At 45.1% G+C, this 19466-nt stretch overlaps 3 protein-coding genes across 4 annotated transcripts; 2 read left to right on the top strand and 1 right to left on the bottom strand.

Moving 5' to 3' along the window:
* The first annotated feature begins 2598 nt into the window (after window positions 1-2598).
* Window positions 2599-7339, top strand: LOC124462601 (aquaporin-3-like). Its single transcript, XM_047014231.1, has 6 exons — window positions 2599-2736; window positions 3913-4039; window positions 4820-4957; window positions 5105-5223; window positions 5390-5607; window positions 5831-7339. Exons 1-6 carry the CDS (start codon window positions 2629-2631, stop codon window positions 6021-6023), a joined length of 903 nt encoding a protein of 300 aa, XP_046870187.1. The 5' UTR covers window positions 2599-2628; the 3' UTR covers window positions 6024-7339.
* Window positions 7340-8334: 995 nt separating this feature from the next.
* LOC124462600 (uncharacterized protein C2orf81 homolog) lies at window positions 8335-14909 on the bottom strand. Its single transcript, XM_047014229.1, has 4 exons — window positions 14738-14909; window positions 10207-10465; window positions 9895-10104; window positions 8335-9776 (listed from the first exon to the last, which is right to left on the bottom strand). Exons 2-4 carry the CDS (start codon window positions 10444-10446, stop codon window positions 8985-8987), a joined length of 1242 nt encoding a protein of 413 aa, XP_046870185.1. The 5' UTR covers window positions 10447-10465; window positions 14738-14909; the 3' UTR covers window positions 8335-8984.
* arid6 (AT-rich interaction domain 6) lies at window positions 14765-19391 on the top strand. 2 transcript variants are annotated; one of them, XM_047014225.1, is made up of 6 exons: window positions 14765-14913; window positions 15930-16079; window positions 16185-16237; window positions 16780-16877; window positions 17106-17262; window positions 17348-19391. In XM_047014225.1, the coding sequence occupies exons 2-6, from the start codon at window positions 15935-15937 to the stop codon at window positions 18701-18703; spliced, it is 1809 nt and encodes a 602-aa protein (XP_046870181.1). In that variant the 5' UTR covers window positions 14765-14913; window positions 15930-15934; the 3' UTR covers window positions 18704-19391. The 2 variants fall into 2 exon arrangements, with proteins under 2 accessions (XP_046870181.1, XP_046870180.1); XM_047014224.1 differs by having other exon boundaries at window positions 15927-16079.
* Window positions 19392-19466: the final 75 nt, after the last annotated feature.

Raw genomic sequence — 19466 nt, 5'->3', positions numbered from 1 at the left:
GAGAGAAAGGGGGACAGGGAGACACAGAGAGGGAGACACAGAGACAGAGACACAGACAGAGACACAGAGATACAGCCCTTACTGGTCAAAACAAGAACGACAGGGATACTCACAGAAACCCATCTGTACAGACACAACAACCAACAAAGATTGGACACAAAACATAACCTTAAGTATCGAACCAAACAAGACACAGGTGACAACACTCAGAACGAATTAGCAAACTGACACAGGTGACAACCCTCAGAACTAATCAGAAAACGACACACACAAGGGCAGGGAAAACCAAGAACCCAATCAAAACATCTAACGGGCACGGCCATAGCCGTGACACAAAGCGAGCACAAGCATGATACCGTGACATCGAGAAATTGACTAAGTCTGACAATGAGAACATATGCATCTCAGTTGTTACATGATTTCCCATCCTATCTGAAGTAAATGCTTGTAGCCGAAGGCTATTTTCACCCAAAAGCAAAATCTCAAGACAAGCGATGGGAACATTTTTATAAGAAGCTGGTTCTGTCGGCGGACAATCAGTGAGTGAAACCCAGAGTCTGTGATTCACAGTGGAATCAAGTAGAATGCCACATTATTCATAAGTCCATTAGCATACAGGCAGGGGAAACATTTGATGGTTACGCCAATGAGCTTTTAGCCCTATCCCTCTCAGAGCTCATTAGCTACTCCTCCTCTGCGTCAGACAGGGACCTCATTCCTCACCTGCACAAAATCTCTCTGGGGTGCTACCCTGTGCTACTGAATTATTGAAGTTCCCTCCAACAAATGTGTCCAACATGCCATTAAGCTTTGTCTAAATGTTCTGAGATTTTCTGTTATAATGTCTCATTTGAGCTGTGCGTGTGTGTGTGTTTGTTTGTGGGAGAGAGATAGAGAGGCAGTGAGAGATCTTTGACATTAGACAGGTTCTTGTATGTAAAAGAGGGGTGAGGACCCTGTTGCAGCACGGACAATTTGAAAGGTAAAACCTGACAGGCCGCAAGAAGAATCTCGCTTCGAATGTCAAACCGGCATCAGTTAGGCGCTAGTGATAAGGGAAAGAGACCGTTTCTTTCATTCTGGGCTGCCGTCTGACAAGCTGGTATGTCTGGATAAAAGCTTAAGGAAAATGGAACTAACCAGGTCTCAAAACTTGGACAGGCAGCCAGGAAACTGGTACAGATGGGGTCAGTCAGCAGCAAACCAAGTGTAGGCTATTGTTCTGTCAGCTCTTTATTGACGGGTCACCAGTGAAGGAAGGGTTACTCTTCAGTGTGAAATGTATGAATGTCTTCCTAAACATGCAGACGGATGTTTCCACTGGCTTTTCGATTCATTAAAAGAACAACGTGGGCCTAGGCCTTTTTGTGTCCAGTTTGCATGTTCTCCCTGCGCTCACCTGGGGTTTCCTCTGTTAAAAACAATCCCCAATATAGATGATTGCTCTCCTGCTGGTGTCCCTGGCCAGAACATGGGTGAGCACTTGGACCTGCCTGAGCAGTGCTGTTGTGAGGGCCCACTGCTCTTGGCTGCCCTAAGAGGACGGACGGCAGGATGGGACAGATGCAGAGACTCATTTCTCCGGTGCCACTCCCCCGGCGCAAGCGTGTGTGTTTGTGTTCCTTGCACGTGGTGTGTGTGTGTGTGTGTGTTCCCAACAGCGGTTTTCAAGTCACTTTTGTACTTGAACCCAGCCATATTGCTCACCTTGCTATGTCATACTGGAGGAATGGCCCATGGACAAAAAACTCCCTTTGACAAGGGGCGGTGTGCTACTTTTTTGCTGGGACAAAAGCCCTTAATTCCTGCCTCCTTGAAAATTTGCTGTGTTCCTTTTGAAGAGAAGGACAAAAGTCCTTGATCCAGGGCACAAACTCAGCCATGCCATATCAGTTACAACCTGTTCTATCACATTTACCCGAGGCGGGATATAGAACAGCCAGCAGATTTAGAACAGCCGCAGTGAGGACAGGGAACAAGCTGTTAAGCTAATCGCACTAGTAGACCACCGTGTCCATCCATCAAGTCCAATATCTGACTCAAGATCTCCAGGAATCCCACAGTGGTCTCATCTGGCTCTAAAACACAGTTTCCTATTATTCTGAATCTGTGTGGTTTTAGTCAAACTGGTGATTGCTGTTGCCTGAAAAATGTCCAGTTACCAGTGAGAAGAATTCACTTGGTAACTTCTCAGAAAATGGTTTCACATGTGGAATAGGTAACGATTCTATCATGTTTGACATGTCCTACTTTTAATAGTCAGCAAACTTACAAGACAACTGACACGTGTTGAAATTCAGGTTTTGTACTACCTTTTTCTGTGACAACAGTTCACTTTAATACGATGCTGCCCTGGACTGCCACAGAGCTGTCGCACCAAATCCGAGCAGCAAGCTGAAAACAAAGCAGGGAGGTCAGGTAAAACAAATGGAAGGACTGGAGTCTTGAGACAGGAGAGTGTGGGAAAGAGATATGGGTGGAGGTATAGAGGGAGGGGAAGAATATCCAGGAGGACTGTGTACTCGTTTTTTTCTGGATGTGGGAGGGATCCATGTTATGCTTAAAGAGAGGATGCACAGTCCTCCCTGAATTAGACGCTGGACTGGACGACCCTGACACAGCTGCATCATGGGAAGACAGAAGACTATTTTGGACAAGCTGGCGCGGAGCTTCCAGATTCGTCACATGCTTCTCCGACAGGCCTTGGCTGAATGTTTGGGAACCCTGATCCTGGTGGTGAGTAGGAGCCGAAGTTTGGCCTGGACCGGAATTCCAGAGAGACATCATGTGGATTCCCCAGTATCAACTGTTATTGACAAGAGTGGGATATGTGAATTTGTGTGGAAAACCTTTTTTGCTGAAGGATTGTACTTGCAAACAATGGCTATATTGTTGTCTGTCTATACATTGACGATTTTCTCATTTTGGAAAGCTCACACTGGTGTGAATGTGTGCAACAAAAGTGTTTACGCATTATTGTGTTGTATATGAGAACATAAATGAATGCCTATTTTTTTTTTTTTACACCAAAAAATCAAGGTCTTTGTAATTATTCTCCACACAGCAATACATTTATTCTGATGAAGAGAGAAAACAGTTATCTCTAGCATCTAGAGTCACATATTGTACAGAGATTTTTTCCTCATCTGTAAAATGAGAAGCCCTGATATGGTCGGTTGTAATTCATCCAGTACATTCACCTGCATACTCCCCCAAAAAACAGAGAAGTCGAAACGTAATCAACAACTCCACTCGGCCCTCCCTGGCATGCATCGTCTTTGAAATAAAAGCCAGGTGAAGTTCAACCAGACACAGCTACCTTGGTTCGTCTGTTTTCCACGGTACAGTAACTCAAAAAACAGTATCTGCGGCTTGACCAGCTGAGAGGGGCTGGCCATCTGTTATTCTCCTGGAGCGCAGTCAGAGGTCTAGGTGCCTGAGACAGTGTTTGGCTACGCTACTGAGTGAAACCTCATAGCCCACTGGCATACAGTCTCTCTGTTGGGCTTGGGCCAGCTGTCCACTGAGAGCTCCACAGGTGCAGCCAGGAAACTCAGACCGTCAATAAGCTCCGCAATACCACCCATAACTCGGGGTGTGATTTCCCAGGTCCGAGGCAGCCTCGCCCTGGGTGAAGGTTGCAGGCACGGTGCGAGGCCAGACCCTGGGGGGGAGCTGCTGACGGTGGTATCGTGGGTGGTCTGTTTTTTTTACCTGTCGGGTTTGTCTGCGCATAGCAACAGGCCTCTTAAATAGTCTTTACTCACTCGGTTCGTTTCAGTCCTTTAGAAGGAAGAAAAATGAAAGCCCCGTCGAGGAGATTCAGGAGTGGGTTTTTTGAGACTGCACATTGTAACCGTTCAGCTGTGTGTGATGGATGGTCTCTCACTTGTGTTGGTCTCTTCTCTGTAGATGTTTGGCTGTGGAGCCGTTGCACAGCTGGTGTTGAGCGGGGGCTCTCATGGCATGTTCCTCACTGTCAACTTTGCGTTTGGATTCGCCGCCACTTTAGGTATCCTCGTGAGTGGCCAGGTTTCAGGTGAGAGTTCACGCATTCACCGGCATCCTGTGAGTATTAGAGACCGTAGAGAATGACTCAAATAGGAGTCTTCAGTAGAAGCATCTTGAGTAAAACATTTACAGTTGGAGAAATTAAAAGGCTAATCAACGGCGAGGATTCAGCAAGACACCAATTCCAAATGGAGGAAGACACTTTCTCGTTCTCTTTGCAAAGCTATTTGGTTTGACAATGGACATTTTTATCACTAGTATCCACTGTCTAACAAGGGAGGGAGAATGCTGCAGTTTCAGTGGTTTCATAATGAGACCGTCACCCACTAATACGTGTGTGGCGGAGAAAGTAAGAATCTTATAATTAGGTACCTCCTACCACGCCACAAAAAAGCTCAACGTATGAGGTGGAGACACTCACCCACATGAATGTACCATCCGAGCAGCACTTCATCAGATTCCCCCTCCTTCAAAGCATATATAGCATATAGTAGAGAGAAAAAACACAAGCTTTATGGAATAACATCTCTGAGTCTTTTCACTCCCTTCTATTCCCGTGTCACAGAGACATCCCAACCCGACAGGCGTTTTACTCCCATTAGTAAGGATAGTCTGGGGGCCTGTTCCTCTCTCTCTCTCTCTCTCTCTCTCTCTCTCTCTCTCTCTCTCTCTCCCTCTAAGAAAAGAAAGTGATTTTTAGAGGCGAGTTTCATATTGGCTTCGGTCTGTCTTTAAATTGAGTGTAAGCGGGCTGCGGTTCAACACATAATGGGCTTTTTTGTTGTTGTTCTTCTTCTTCTTTTCCCAGGCGGCCACCTAAACCCAACTGTGACCTTTGCCCTGTGTTTGCTGGGGAGAGAGCCTTGGAGGAAGTTCCCAGTGTTCTTTTTCTTCCAGACTCTCGGTGCTTTTTTAGGATCGGGAATCATATTTGGCATGTATTTTGGTGAGTGAGCTACCAGAGTCCAAAAACAAAACCACACGAAACCTCAGACGGCCAAGAGCTCGACCCAATCGATGTGGTTCTTCAAAGATGTCGTGACGTTTACGTCTTTCGACATACCACACTGTGTGATACCTTCGTTTTCTACAGATGCATTGTGGGACTACGCCCAAGGCACACTCATCGTGGTGGGGAAAAACGCGACAGCCGGCATTTTTGCCACCTACCCCTCAAAACATCTCACCCTTCTTAACGGATTCTTTGATCAGGTAAGGCTAAACAGTCATACAAGCCCAATGATTCTCTGTGTTATCTTAACATACTGACAGTAGCCCCTATCTGAAAACCCAGTTCCACATTTAACCCTGATACCTGAAGTCGTGGAATCCCAACAGCGCAACCACTGACGACACTGATCCAGACTATGCGTTGCAGATGATTGGCACCGCAGCCCTGATTGTGTGCATCCTGGCCATAGTGGATCCCTATAACAACCCTATCCCCAGAGGACTTGAGGCCTTCACCGTGGGCTTTGTGGTGCTGGTCATCGGCCTATCGATGGGCTTCAACTCGGGCTATGCTGTGAACCCGGCCAGGGACTTTGGCCCGCGCCTCTTCACCGCGTTGGCAGGCTGGGGGGGTGAGGTTTTCACGTGAGTGCCTTTCCCTTTAACCGTTTCTCTCCCTCCCTCTTCTTCTTTTGCTGCGTTCGTTTGCGTCCGCACACAAAAGCATTTGTCTCAAAGGCCACGTTTCGTCCTTCGTGTCAAATTGTTGTGACGCACGGGCCATTTCCTGTACTCATGGTCTATGACAGGAGATATGAGCGAAAAGGAGTCCAAATTTACACAAGCGTCTGTGCTCCAAAATCCACAGAGCCTGCAGCTATTGGTTCTTCGTGCCTATCTTTGCCCCCTTCCTGGGTGCCGTGGTGGGGGTGATGGTGTATCAGCTGATGGTGGGCTACCACGTGGAAGGGGAAGCCCGGGAGAGGATGGAGGAGGAGGAGAAGGGTGAGAGAGAGGAGAGGCTTAAACTATCCAGCCTCACCGCCAAGGAGTGTGCATGAGTTTTCATCTTTCCCCAGGTCCATATGTTGACCTGTCGGCTGTTATCCACATGTGGACATTTTACAATTCAGTTATATTCATTTTCTCAGTTATATCGTGTTTTATATCCCGCCTATGATACAGTTGAACCTCTCTTTCGATATAAAGTATGAATCCATCAAATGATAAGATCATACCATGCTCAAAACATTCGGATCATGGTACTAATGCCTGTCTAGAACAGTATGTTCTCTCCACATTTCCGAGCATGAGTCGCCATTCTCCTTCAAACCCGATTCATGTATATGAACACATACAAAAAGGGTAGGGAAGATTTGCCAGCAGTATTTACATGTCCCTTGATTTTCAATTGACTATGAAGCTTATGTTTCAGTTATAGTGTCAGCAACTTCTTCAAACTAGGCAAAGAACCGGAAATGTTCCTCCTTCATGCTTTCTATCTGATACAACTGTCACAACCCTGCTTTAGCACAAAAAACACCAAACAACAAAGTCAAAAGATGAAGGATCTCCTCACAAGTATTTGAAATCTGTTGTTTGCTGTTGAATTCATGTCTGGATCCCAGAGAGTAGAGGGGCTGAGATAAAACCATGTAAAGGCATTTTATGACTCCTTTTGAGGGATTCCCTATTTTTTCCATGATATTGACATATTTTGGTGCTGGGCAGGTGTAGCAGATATTTCAGATGATATATTATTTAGTTGGTGGTATGCACTCATAAGTTATATTCAGCTGCACCAAAGTCCATCAGAATCAAAGATAACAACATATAATAATAGAAGTACAGGTGATCTATGATAAACCCAGAGAGCTGTTGCTAGACGTGAATTCGCACCGACTACTTATAAATCTGTAGGATCTGGTACTGGCAACAGCACCAGGTGTTGTTGTGCAAGGATAGTTTTTTCCACCCGATAAGTTTCACCAGATGTGGAGCATATGTGCTTGTGGGTTTGGGAAAGGAGCCAAATGTAGCTGTGGACCACATGCTGTGCAACGTGAGCAACACAACGGTACCAGGAAGATAAACCTACAGTAACCTAATAAAACATGCATGTCAGAAAACAGCCCGCCCCCAAAAAAGGTTAACGGGTGGTTGAAGGATCAAACATGAAACCATACATGCATAAACAATACTGTTCAGAATGAGAGCGAGAGAGAGACTGAATGTAACAGCTCCAAACGAACAGCGGTGGTCCGTCGAAGGGTGTCTGGCCCTTAGGTTAACTGTTGCAAACTTGTTACTTGTCTTTCTTTCATGTACTACTCTTTCCTATTTTATGTATAAAAACAATAAAATGATATAGCACTTATCTCTGACAAATGTGTATTGTGTTTATTTAAACTTTTCTTCAACAACTCTTCATGATAGATAGTGAGGGGCGGGACCGATATATGGTCCTGTGAAGCTCCTGGGCAAATATATTTTTGGAAGCCTCCCACGCTTTCCTAAATTGGTGTCTTTCTTGCCTTCCTCGTCTGTGTAGCTGTCAGACAAGGTCTGACTCAATTGAAAGGGCGTAGGTTTGATTTCAGCTTTGGTAGGGCCATAAATATTAAACTTCTCCTTCCCCTCAAGAGTCACACCTGGCTCCGAGCTCTCATCTGCAAATGGTCAGCTTGTGCCGTGCGCACAAAGAGCCTTGGCGTTTAATTTCCTCAGAGGAAATTGACCTGAGGTCTTGGACCTGAGACTCGGAGTCCCTCTGGCAGCCCGAGGCCCAGGGCACTGCCCCGCTCCATAATCCGGTCTTGCTGAGATAGACAGACGTGTAAGATGGCAAAAACATTTTGGCGGCCATTTTGAAACGCTATTTGCAGAGCGTTCATCTGAAACCGAGGTGCGTCTCGTTTCCTGAGTCATTTGAATTCCGAAAACCACTAAACGCTGGATTGTTGTCTGCCGAGAAAATGGAGGGGGGGGGGAAAGAAAGGAAATTTCTGTGGGACACTAAATGTCATCTGTGAAATGTTCAGCTTTGGAACGAATATCAATGGCAGAGATCTGGCCCCAGAGCAGTCTGAATCCTCTAAGCTTCAGAAAGGGCCTGGTGACCTTTGGAATCACTCTGTGGTGTGACCTTTGCTGGTGGGAGATCAACACACACATCTGGTGTCAATCATTGCCTCTGAAATTACCTGTTTTATCTGTACACCCGACCATGGCTTTAAGGAGAAAAGAACTACAAAGTTTGAGCTCATAGGTTATGTATCTACAAATACACTGTTCCCAATATGTCCATAGTACATAAATTATAAATCAGTCAATATCTTCATCTTTAATTAAGGACTTTGTCTGATGCTTGAAGGTTCATATTTACTTTCTGCATGAAATCAAATATTTACATTCAGATCACTAGGTCTGGTAGAATAAAATACAACACAGGGTGAACGGAACATTATTTACCAACAACACAGTTGCAGTCACATGCCAGTGACTAGGATGTAGGCTATGACAAAGGCGTTCCACCTTCTGGCTCAGTTCCAATAGACAAACACTCAATAATACAGATTTCCTTCTGTATCTTCATGTCACTTCCTGTGGTCAAAGCATGAGTTGGTTTAACTCAGCGTGTAGCATCTTCGTCTTCTGATTCGGGTTCTCATGGTGAAAAAAACTGAAAATAGGATCCACAGCACAGCTATGTGGTCACATACTGAACATCAATATTCAACCCACAGAACCACTACGGCAGCATGTTACGATCTTCCCAGGAATGAAGATTGCTTTAGCGTCAAAAGCAATTATGTAAACAGCTCGCATGTGTCATATAATGATCAGATGTTGACCTTTTTTACGAACGCAAAAGGATTGTTATTAAATTGCAACGCAAGGTCACAAGGGAACATATTTTTTTGAATCAAAATGAGCAAACATAATTTTAAAGTATACTAGTCCATGTGTTGTATTTCAGCGATAGACCTTGCAGTGGGTGGCAGTATGTTCCAGCTAGTCCTTCAGCTAGTGGGAGGGCTGACCCCTGCTGAGTGCCCTGTCACTACCTCATCCAGGGACCACAACAAAGGTGGCAGGCTGCTTCTGATTGGCTTCAACTCCAACAGGCTGCTTCTGATTGGCTTCATCGGGGGCAGCCAGGCTGTGTCCTCCCCTTCAGGGCCTGACTGGCCCACGGTCGGGTCCCTAAAGCTCACTCCAGGGCCAAGCTCCATGGTGTCCAGAGAGAGCCCGGCGAACAGAGGGGTGAAGCCCAGCTTGAAGCTGTTCTGCTGGGCACCAGCGTGGAAGATCGGCCGCTGAGGCTTATGGATGACGCTCCTTCTCCGGACACTAGGTAACCCTTGGTGGTGGGCACGGGGGGGTACGGAGGCCGATGTGCCCCTGTTGCAGTGCTGCTGGTTGGGCTGGAACTGGGCAGTGAGCCCCCCATTTCTCTGCAGCGAGGGGCAAGGCTCCAGGACTTCCACCTCGGGCCAGTAACAGCTCACAGGGAAAAGGGACGGATCGAGTTTCTTATGAAGGGAGCCAGTTCTCCTTCTATGGTGAGGTGGTTGGGTTAGCAGGTTGTCTTTTGAGATGCCTGGGCTCCGGCTCACATTTGTGGGAGCGCGCGGCAGCCGGCCCTGCCATGTCCTCCTCTGTGTGGTTTCAGATGTTGCCGTGTGGACTGGAGGCCTCTCTGGGTCACTCTCCTCTGTCGCGGCAGGTTCCCCGGTGCCCCGAGGCGTTGTTGGGGTCGGAACCCGCCGGAACCTGTTGAGATCTTGTCTCATCGGCGACCAAGACTTGCGCTGTAAATCCCGTAAATCTGTCGATTTAACTGAATTGAAATCCAGTAGCTTCTGCAGAGGGCATATAGACAGCATGTGAGGAGGTGTGTGTGTGTGTGTGTCATCTGTATGGAGCTACCTGGAGTAGAGGTGTGTGTGAGCTGACCCGGGAGTAGTGCACTGGCACACAGCCTTCAGCCCATGAGTCACAGGGCGAAGTGACAGCCTCGGAGTCCTCCGCCCACAAGGGGGCGCTCTCTGCCATCTCCCCCTCATCCCTTGCCAGGAACAGCCAGTCCACTGTTTCAACCAGGCTGCTGCAAGCCCAGAAGGCAGTGTATGGTACCAGCTTGATGCCAGAGTTAGAGGAGAGAATGAAAGCAAGTCAAACATTCTTATTAGACAGCGTTTAAACGGGATGCCAGTCAATCTTCTTCATTAAGTCACGTACCTGTTTTTCGATGTACTGTTCATAGCATTTGTCCAAGACGGTAGACTTCAGATCTGCTATGATCTCTGCCACCACCTCTTCCCCCTCCTCCTGTGTCGTCATAGCAACCCAGGCGTTCTCTGTGAGGCGACCGGGAATTATGTCCACTGCTTCCAGAGCCGAAGGGGGTGGAGGAGGGGGTACGGGTACCGAGCCTGCCCTAGGCTTTTCCCCTCGTGACTTGGCTGCCGAGCGGGACATGCTCGCACGAATACGACACCTGCAGGTTTTTCAATGTCCGTTTATATCAATGCAAGTGTACTTCCACGTGCCTATGCTTATTCATCAGCCACTACTGTACGTGGCTACTCAAAACTCGAAAGGGCACGATATGTGTTCAAAGATAATAGAGAGATGACTAACGGAAAATATAGCGTTAAGTGAGCTTGATTATGTTTAGGATAACTGACTGTATAGATCTGTATTTTCAGAATTTTGTGAATCACAAACCATTTTTTCATATACCAACGTTTGCAATAAAGAGTAGCATACTTACCGGCGGGCAACAAATATTGTGTAGAGCTAATGTTCTAGAACGCCAACGTAACTCCGCTTTTGCCATAAGTGTATCTCTCGGTTGCTCAGCAACCGGAGCATAAATAGCTGTGACATGGTTAACCAACCAGATGATGGCGCCAAAATTGCTTCGGTACGGTGTTTCGACTGTGACGAAAGGATTAAGACATTTTGGTCTAATTTTACAAGCAATAGTGGAATGCTATACACAGCAACATTTACCAAAGGGTCACCACCCCAAAAAAATTACTGACAACTACAATGAAAAAAAAAAAAGAAAACTAGCAGAGGATGGTTTCGATCCATCGACCTCTGGGTTATGGGCCCAGCACGCTTCCGCTGCGCCACTCTGCTACCATGCAAGTTACCACGTACAGTTGCGTAAAGATAGTTGAATTAACACGTGGAGGGGAGGAGATTGAACCAGCGACAAGAAGCCTTGGTTTAAGTTAAATTTATCAAGCTAATCTAGAAACTTAACTGACAATGTGAGGCAATTAAAGTAATGCTGTCAACATCAGATTTTGGGCTAATGTCCTTGTGTTGTGCAAACTCAAAAAGACATAATCCAATATGGTATTGTCTTTTTCTGTCACAATTTGTTAACCTTTCCTGTTACGAAACCCACCCACGCACTATGAAATTGAACAAATGTGTTGTGTGATTCATATCATAAGTCAGCACAGATAATGACGGGTTACCATCATCCTATAATAAACAGCATATTTTAAATGGTGAAAACAAACACTACACCTCAGATAATAACAGGTTATAGAACAGCAAGTGCATTTAACGGAACACAAAGTCCTCCAAAGTCATCTGTCACGACCAGCATAAAGCTAGGAATGTTATTATCTTGAGCAACAGGCCTAGCATCATAGTGATGTCCAACTGACAGCAGAATACCAAAACTGTGAAAGAAGTGATGGTTCTCCTGCACACCAGATATTACAGGGAAACGTGTTCATCATATATGTTATTAGGAGGTGTCAGCACGTTGATTGACACCGTTTTTTAGATGTGCTTAATAAATAAATGGAATTAAGTGATTGATTGTAAAAAGCAGATCATGTGTATTCTGTTAAACAACGTGACCAGAGAGATTGAGGGTTAACGGCCATGTCTACAGCCTTAATGTCGATGCACTCACAATGTATTTTCAGTAATGAGTTAAAATGTGTTCAATTTGTCCATCCCTGTTTAGCACAGTAACTAGCCAGAACCTGGAGACTAACTTGAACTAGTTGCATCATTGTGACAAATCAGGAATGAACCACCTTTAATGTTTGTCCCCAAAGACTATAAAGATGTCATGGACAGCCTGTGTTAAATACTGTAGATTGCAGGACAAAATGTCCATTGAAGGTAGTGGATTGTAACAAGACGTTACAGAAGATACGTATGCCCCTACTCTTATGCCCCGTATTGTATGCCCCTACTCTTCTTTGTTTTGGTCCATGTCTGTTTAAAAAGAAAAACCTACAAATGGGTTTTAACAGTGATTTAGACTCTGAACCTGAACTACTGGTACCCTATTTTAGCCCCTCAGGGTTGCAGCTTTCAAGCACGTTATTCTTATTAAGCATCTGAACATTGAGTTTAGACTTGAAACACATTCGTATCATACCTCATGAGTGATTTATGAGATATTCTTATCTTATAAATCACTAATGAGGTAGGCCTATGATACAAATTGTGATGTTTTGTGACGTTAGACTTTATCATCACACATTTTTTAATGATATTATTTAAATGTAGTTATTTCTCACGAATGAAGGTTGCCTAAAAAAACGTGTGTGTCCGGGTCTTTGAATGCTTGCAGTATTCAAGTCCTCGGAAGGGGAAGGCATGGACCTTCAATTAGCACACACCTTCAATTACTAACTAAATGCAGCCTATTTGTTTGAACAGTGACTGAATGATAAACACACAGCCGTTGGAGCACTGTCACTATCAGGAAGTATTGGGCCTTAATACTGTCCTGAACCACAAATTAGTAATACTGATTGGAATGTGATTCCATCAAGGAACCATGTTTTTCGTTTCAACCGTCATGGCTCATAGGAAACCGCCATGGTCACACCCAGACATCTGAAACAGCACTGTCTGTATGACACTTTCCATCTCTGTCACTCACCAACCTGCCATGCAATGAAAACATGGTATTGGTCTGCACACAAGCATTACTGAGCAGATTACCTATAGGAACATTTCTAAATATCATACTGGGATATGAAGACCCTCATTGATTCTCTGATTCTGAGTATATCTGCAGCTCATTGGCATGGTCCTTTTTAGCTTGTATTTTATTTCATAATTACATTATAAAATGCATTTTTTACTTTATAATATCCAACTGACTTGACTTTTTAAAAGGTGTAATCATCATTCCATTCTGACAACAACACAATGGTTCTACTTCAAAATGACATTTGTATGAATTTTAGATTTGCTAAATTGAGAAGTCACAGAGTTATAATAGATGAGTTCAATTTTAGACACATCAACAGTTTAAGAGGAAAAACCAGTTGACACAGACATCGTAATCCACAATAATAACAACTGGCCAAGTGTAACATTTTCTTTGTCCTGACTACAGAAGAAACTTAGGCGTCTGAACGGCAAATTTTTCAAATGTTGACACACAAGCCTGTCTGGGTATCTCTCCAATAATAGCAGGAATGTGTGTGTGTGCGTGTGTTTGTTTGTGTGTCCCACATTAGTTTTTCAACAATTATCTGAATAACTGGGCACAGAATTCAAAATATCACAGGTGTCCTCTTAATAATCCAACGGAGTTGATTTTTTAAAACAATCCCCATCTTTCATGTGCCTTCACGGGCATCATGGGAAATCCTCCCAGACCCTTCACTCTGATCACAGGCACTGTGCCAGGGGCGGATCTAGAGATTTTCATTCGGGGTGGCAATGGGGTGACAGAAGGAAGTTGTTGAGTGGCTTCCTGGAGGTGAATCAAACCCAGAGGTGGGGGTACAGTACTCCCTATGGTAAATGATTAGGCTACATTATTGTAGTTTAAATTAAACAGTAATATTAATATTATTTTTTGAAATATTCTGTAATGTACAAATAATATTTTTTGTTGTTTAATTGTAACTTGTTTTACTACATAGTCTTTTATCCAAAGTCGCTTTGGATAAAAGCGTCTGCTAAATGCATTAAAAAAATATATATAATATTCATATTATATAATATTAATATTTTTTATTGGGGTGGCATCTGCCACCCCTTGCCACCCCTTAGATCCGCCACTGCACTGTGCCCTATCTATAATTCCAGGAATCTGTGTGTGCCACCAGTTTTATCACAGGCACTATGCACTATCTATAGTACAAATTCTATATATCTATAGAATTTGTGTGATTCACTGACATCTTAATCACCGACTGCATCACGGGCACTATTACACTAGTTATTTGTTAATTCTATGTCACTGCAAATGAGTGATTTGCAGCACAGGCAATATATACCAACCGTCTCTGGAGGAGCGGAAATGCCTCGCTGAAATGTTTTCTCCTCTAGTGAGTTTTTCTGGGAGTTTTTCCTTGTTTTCCTTGAGGGTTTGGGTTGCTTGAGGGGAGTTCTATAAGCGTATGTGAAGCCCTTTGTGACATGCTTGCGTGTAAAAAGGGCTATACAAATACATTGTTATTTGATTAGATATGGTTACTGTACAGTACACTTAAATCTGTTACTGAATATTTATGATAAGTGGAAGGTTTTAGCACGTTTCTAAGGCAAAAGCAACGAAAATTCTGTAATCCTATGCTAAGCGAAAATTAATAAATGTAATCCACAGGAAGCAAGCAATTCTCCAGTTATTAAGTATATGTGTGAATTTGATATAATTATATGGAACAAAATAGCTTTTGTCATACAGCCACAAGCTGGTTGGACTGGTCCGACTTCAACATCCCGGCAACAATCCTCAGGGTTTACACCTCTTTGTACATACCTGTGATGTAGATCTGTGTGTTCCTTTGAGACTGAGGTGATAGCAGTCTTGTCGTGGGACCATAAGGTGCAGTGTGAAAAAGAGCCTTGAGAAGTCTTTGAGCCAGTCTGGAAAACCTCACCTGTGGAGTACCTGGAGGCCTGAGATTGGTTCCGCTTGTCAGTGTGGGTGCACAGGTAAGCTGTTCCTACACGCACACCAGGGTATAGAAGGGATGTGGAGTGTTATTAAGCAGATTTATTTTCTCTGCTGGTGGTGAGAATTACACATTTTATGTTACAGAAGAAATGACGGAAACCAGATAGTCAGTTGTGAGATACAACGTTTGGTTTATCTGCTGGTTTTAAACTAGCACTGATTTTTTTAATTGTTACATACACTGTACATAGAAAACTAAATGCACTGACATATACAGTAAACATAAAACGATATCAGTCATCAACATCAGGAAACGTACTTACATTTCATGTATGTAAGTACATAATAAATCTGTCAGAAATTGCTGAGAGATTTTGATTTGCATGACTCTAAATGTCAACGAAGACAGAAACCTCATTATGGGCTGTACAGGCTGTACAACCTCAACTGTAATTCGGTATGGACTGTAAATAACTTGATTGATGCTTGGTTTGACTGTTCAAAATGTCCCTGTCCCAAATGGAACAAAAGAGTGGAGTATAAGCTTTGAAATGGCCTACAGGCTTAGAAAACAGTCCGTCCTATGAAACATTTCAGTGGCATGTTTGTCGGTGTGACGAGCGTGGTTGACACTAGTGGACAAACATCAAACACGGACTGTGATCAAACATGAACTTCCATCAATAGCCAATCATGTGGTCATGTTTAACACCCATCTGTCACCCTGGATGGAGAACACAGGCTTTTCTTGTTAGAAAGGTCTATGTTGGTTCTATTTGGGGAACATGAAGGATCTGACAAATTAGGATCATGATGAAAAGAGTCAAACAGACAATCGGTCTATTTGTTACAATCGGCAAGGCAAGAGTCGAGATTGTGAACATGGCTTGAACATGCTGTACGTGTCGTGCATCCCTATTTCAATTATTCATAAAAACATGTGCAATATACAATATTGTCTACACCACAGAAAATGGCTGAAACAGGATGTAAATATTGGAGCTTTAGTAATGCAGTGAAGTGACACGTATGTGCGTGTTGTTCGCTCCAGCAGCCACCATGTCGTTCAGGGAGACAGAGGACGAGATGACTGTTGACCCGGAAGAGGAGATGAGGGAAGAGACCTTTCTCAAAGACCTCTACCAGTTCATGACGAAGAGAGATTCACCTATAGAAAGAATTCCCCACCTCGGCTTCAAGCAAAGTTAGTATATCTATCTCAATCTCCAACACACACACACACACATGTATCGCATATATTGATGTAAGAAAATTCTAAAACTTTCTGATTTGTGTTTTGTGTTTATAGTTGACCTGTTTTTGATGTACAAGACTGTGGCAAAAATGGGTGGCTACCACAAGGTAAAAATGCATGGTTATGTCCCCAAATTCCCTAGTAATAATTGTTCTGAAACATTTGGCAAACAGATATGGCAACTTCTTAGAAAATGTTGCCAAATTCAGTGTTTACGTAATTTAATAATTTACTCAGAAACGGTGGACTGTTAACAACCGAATTATTTGCGTTTCTAAAGAAGTTTCCATATCTGTTTGCCAAATGCTTCAGTTATTATTTGTTATTCTTCCCACTTTCAAGGGAATACAAGGAAGTGGAAAGTGACAGATATATCACAATTATGTGCGGGTATATGTGGGTATATACTGTATGGTATACCTATAAAGCATATCAACTGCTAATTCAAAACAATTCTAGGTTTTAAGTTGACTTCTAAAAAAATAAAAAATAAAGTTTATATTTTTTATTTTGCTAGACACTTAGACTGTAAGGTAAAAAAAAAGGTGAATCATTTGAACAACAGAAACGACTTCACCTGTAAAACTTCAGGACTTCATTCTGATAAACGGTTTGAGAGCAGCGTTTGACAGTGTTCCATCCTCTCCAGGTGACATCCCAGCAGCTGTGGAAGCAGGTGTACAGCACCCTGGGAGGGAACCCTCGCAGCACCAGCGCAGCCACCTGCACCCGCAGACACTACGAGAAGTGAGCCCGAACACGCACCCACATCCAACACACACTGACACAAGACGAATGGCTCTTGCTACGACCCCACGTTTGGGGTCGCTGAAGGAGAGAGAGACACAGAAGGGGGTGTCGAGGGATGGCCGCCGAACAATGTTCTGTTGTGTTAAGTCTCGATGTGTCTTGATGCGCATTCCTTGGCACGGTGAGGATGGGTTTCACTCACAACTGTGCTTTGTGTCGCTCCAGACTCATCCTGCCATATGAATGTCATATCAAAGGCAAGGACTACATTGAAGTCTTACCACCCCGTCCCAACAAGCGTTTCTACTACAACAGCCAGAGTGCGGATGAGGACTGTCCCAGGGAGAAGATGAAGACGAATCACTCACCCCTCTTGAAGCGGGTACAATGACAAGCATACACAAATGCACACCTACACTCACACAAACACCAATTCTGGCCGCTAACTCTTGGTCTTCTCTTTGCAGACCTACCCGATGGACTCCACTGTGAGGGTCATGCCTGTAAGCTACCAGCAATACTATCCCTCCAGCCATCTAACTCTGCCTTCCTATGTGCCCTTGCTGCCACCCAATATCTCCCATTCAGTGCTCCAAACTGCCCCTCAGGCTCCACTGCCCTACCCACCCCCTCTGGGCCCCACAGAGACTGTTCAACAGCCCCTGGAACACCTACGCTACCTGGCAGAAAGATACAACCGACATATCTCCCAGCCCCTTGACCTGAGGCGCAAGAACTCCAGTCCAGATCCCTGCAACAACCCAGTTTCGTCCTTCACCCCGACCTCCGCCATGAAGCCTCCAAAGTTTCTAAACAAAGTCTCGCCTCTCTATCAGGCCAAGGTTCTGGCTCGAGAGGAGGGCTGTGAGAGTCCCAAGACACAGGCGGGCAAGAGCTCTCCGGTCTCTTTCACGTACCCGCCGATAAACAGTGATGGCTGCGTCATTGACCTCACTTCCAACAGGTCTTCCCAAAGCCCCCCCCATGCCCCCACCACCCCATCCCAATCTGGGAGCCCCATCCCCCAGCTCAAGGACGGGCCCTGCGATCCCTCTATGGTTCACCCGCTCAAGCCACTCAAACCCCAGGTGCGTCCAGAATTGCGAACACAGGTGAAAGAAGAGAACGCCCAAACCAGTTCAGGGCCTCTTAATCTCAGCCGTTCTCACCCCAGCCCCCTCAGAGAGTCTGGAGGTAGGATGGAGATCCAGATCCCTCTTGCGTTACTCCAGGACTGGATTAAGGAAGGCCTGCTGTGTGGTCCCACAGCCTCCAGGGTTGGCAATCTGGCCTTTCAAACATCCACAGGCCCAAACTCTCCTCGCACTCCAGGCCCAAAGCATGGAGAGTGGGCACTGGCCAGGCCAGACATCCCCTCCTCTAGGTCTGACCCCACCAACCCGCCCTTTCACCACCCTTATGTCGCCCAACAAATGGCGAATTGGAGCCCAAGGGAGAAGAGCATAGATAGGGACCGAAACATGCAAAGCCACACCGCCACAAACGGTGACCTGCCCCTAACACCCGCCTACAGTCCCCACAGCTACAAGCCAATCCCATCCCAGCGCACTTGGGATGTTCGCAGCTGGGATGTATATGGCTGGGAGGAGCAGGAAGCCACAAGGCCATACCATGCCAAGACCATGCAGCATCAGACTCCACAAGACAGAAATCCCAGAAAAGACCAGTCTAAGAGTCACTCTAGCCCCCAACCTCTGGAGCAGGATGACCAAGACCCCAGATCCCCAGTGTCCTCTTGCTCTCTGGGGACTCTAACTCCTGAGGAGTTTGTGAAGCTAAAGAGACTCATCTCCAGCTCTTGAGTGACGAGCAAGCAACACTGCAACTCTGCAGCTCACCAGAAGAAGACCAGCGACTGTGCAGCTCACCAGAAGAAGACAAGCAACTGTGCAGCTCACCAGAAGAAGACAAGCAACTCTGCAGCTCACCAGAAGAAGACAAGCAACTCTGCAGCTCACCAGAAGAAGACAAGCAACTCTGCAGCTCACCAGAAGAAGACAAGCAACTCTGCAGCTCACCAGAAGAAGACAAGCAACTGTGCAGCTCACCAGAAGAAGACAAGCAACTGTGCAGCTCACCAGAAGAAGACAAGCAACTCTGCAGCTCACCAGAAGAAGACAAGTAACTGTGCAGCCAGTGCCGGCCCTAGCACATTTGGCGCCCTAGGCAAGGTTTGTCTCTCCCACCCCCCCACCCGTCCCCCCCACCTCCCTGCTAGTAGTGCATTTGAAACAGCGGGAAGATTAATTTCATTGTATGCACTCGGGAATTTGCCGCCCCCTCTTCATGCCACCCTTGGCTGTCTATGTCGCCTGTAGTAAGGACCGTCACTGTCTGCAGCTCATCAAAAGAAGTATACACCCTCACGGAATATCTTAAATGTTCACACTGGAAACCGGACAGTCTTGTTCAAATCTACTTCTGACTCGTATCAGAGTATCAAATCAAATGAATTTTTATAGCTCTTTTTTTTTTTTTTTTTTTTTTTTTACAAACAATGTCAAGGAGTGCTTCACATAGGACTGCACCTAAACCAACCTCAACCCTCAAGTGTGGCCTGTCTAT

This window comes from Hypomesus transpacificus, unplaced genomic scaffold, assembly GCF_021917145.1.
Source record: "Hypomesus transpacificus isolate Combined female unplaced genomic scaffold, fHypTra1 scaffold_227, whole genome shotgun sequence".
Taxonomy (NCBI): domain Eukaryota; kingdom Metazoa; phylum Chordata; class Actinopteri; order Osmeriformes; family Osmeridae; genus Hypomesus; species Hypomesus transpacificus.
Note: the sequence above shows the minus strand (reverse complement) of the source record. Positions and strands in the feature narration are given on the sequence as shown.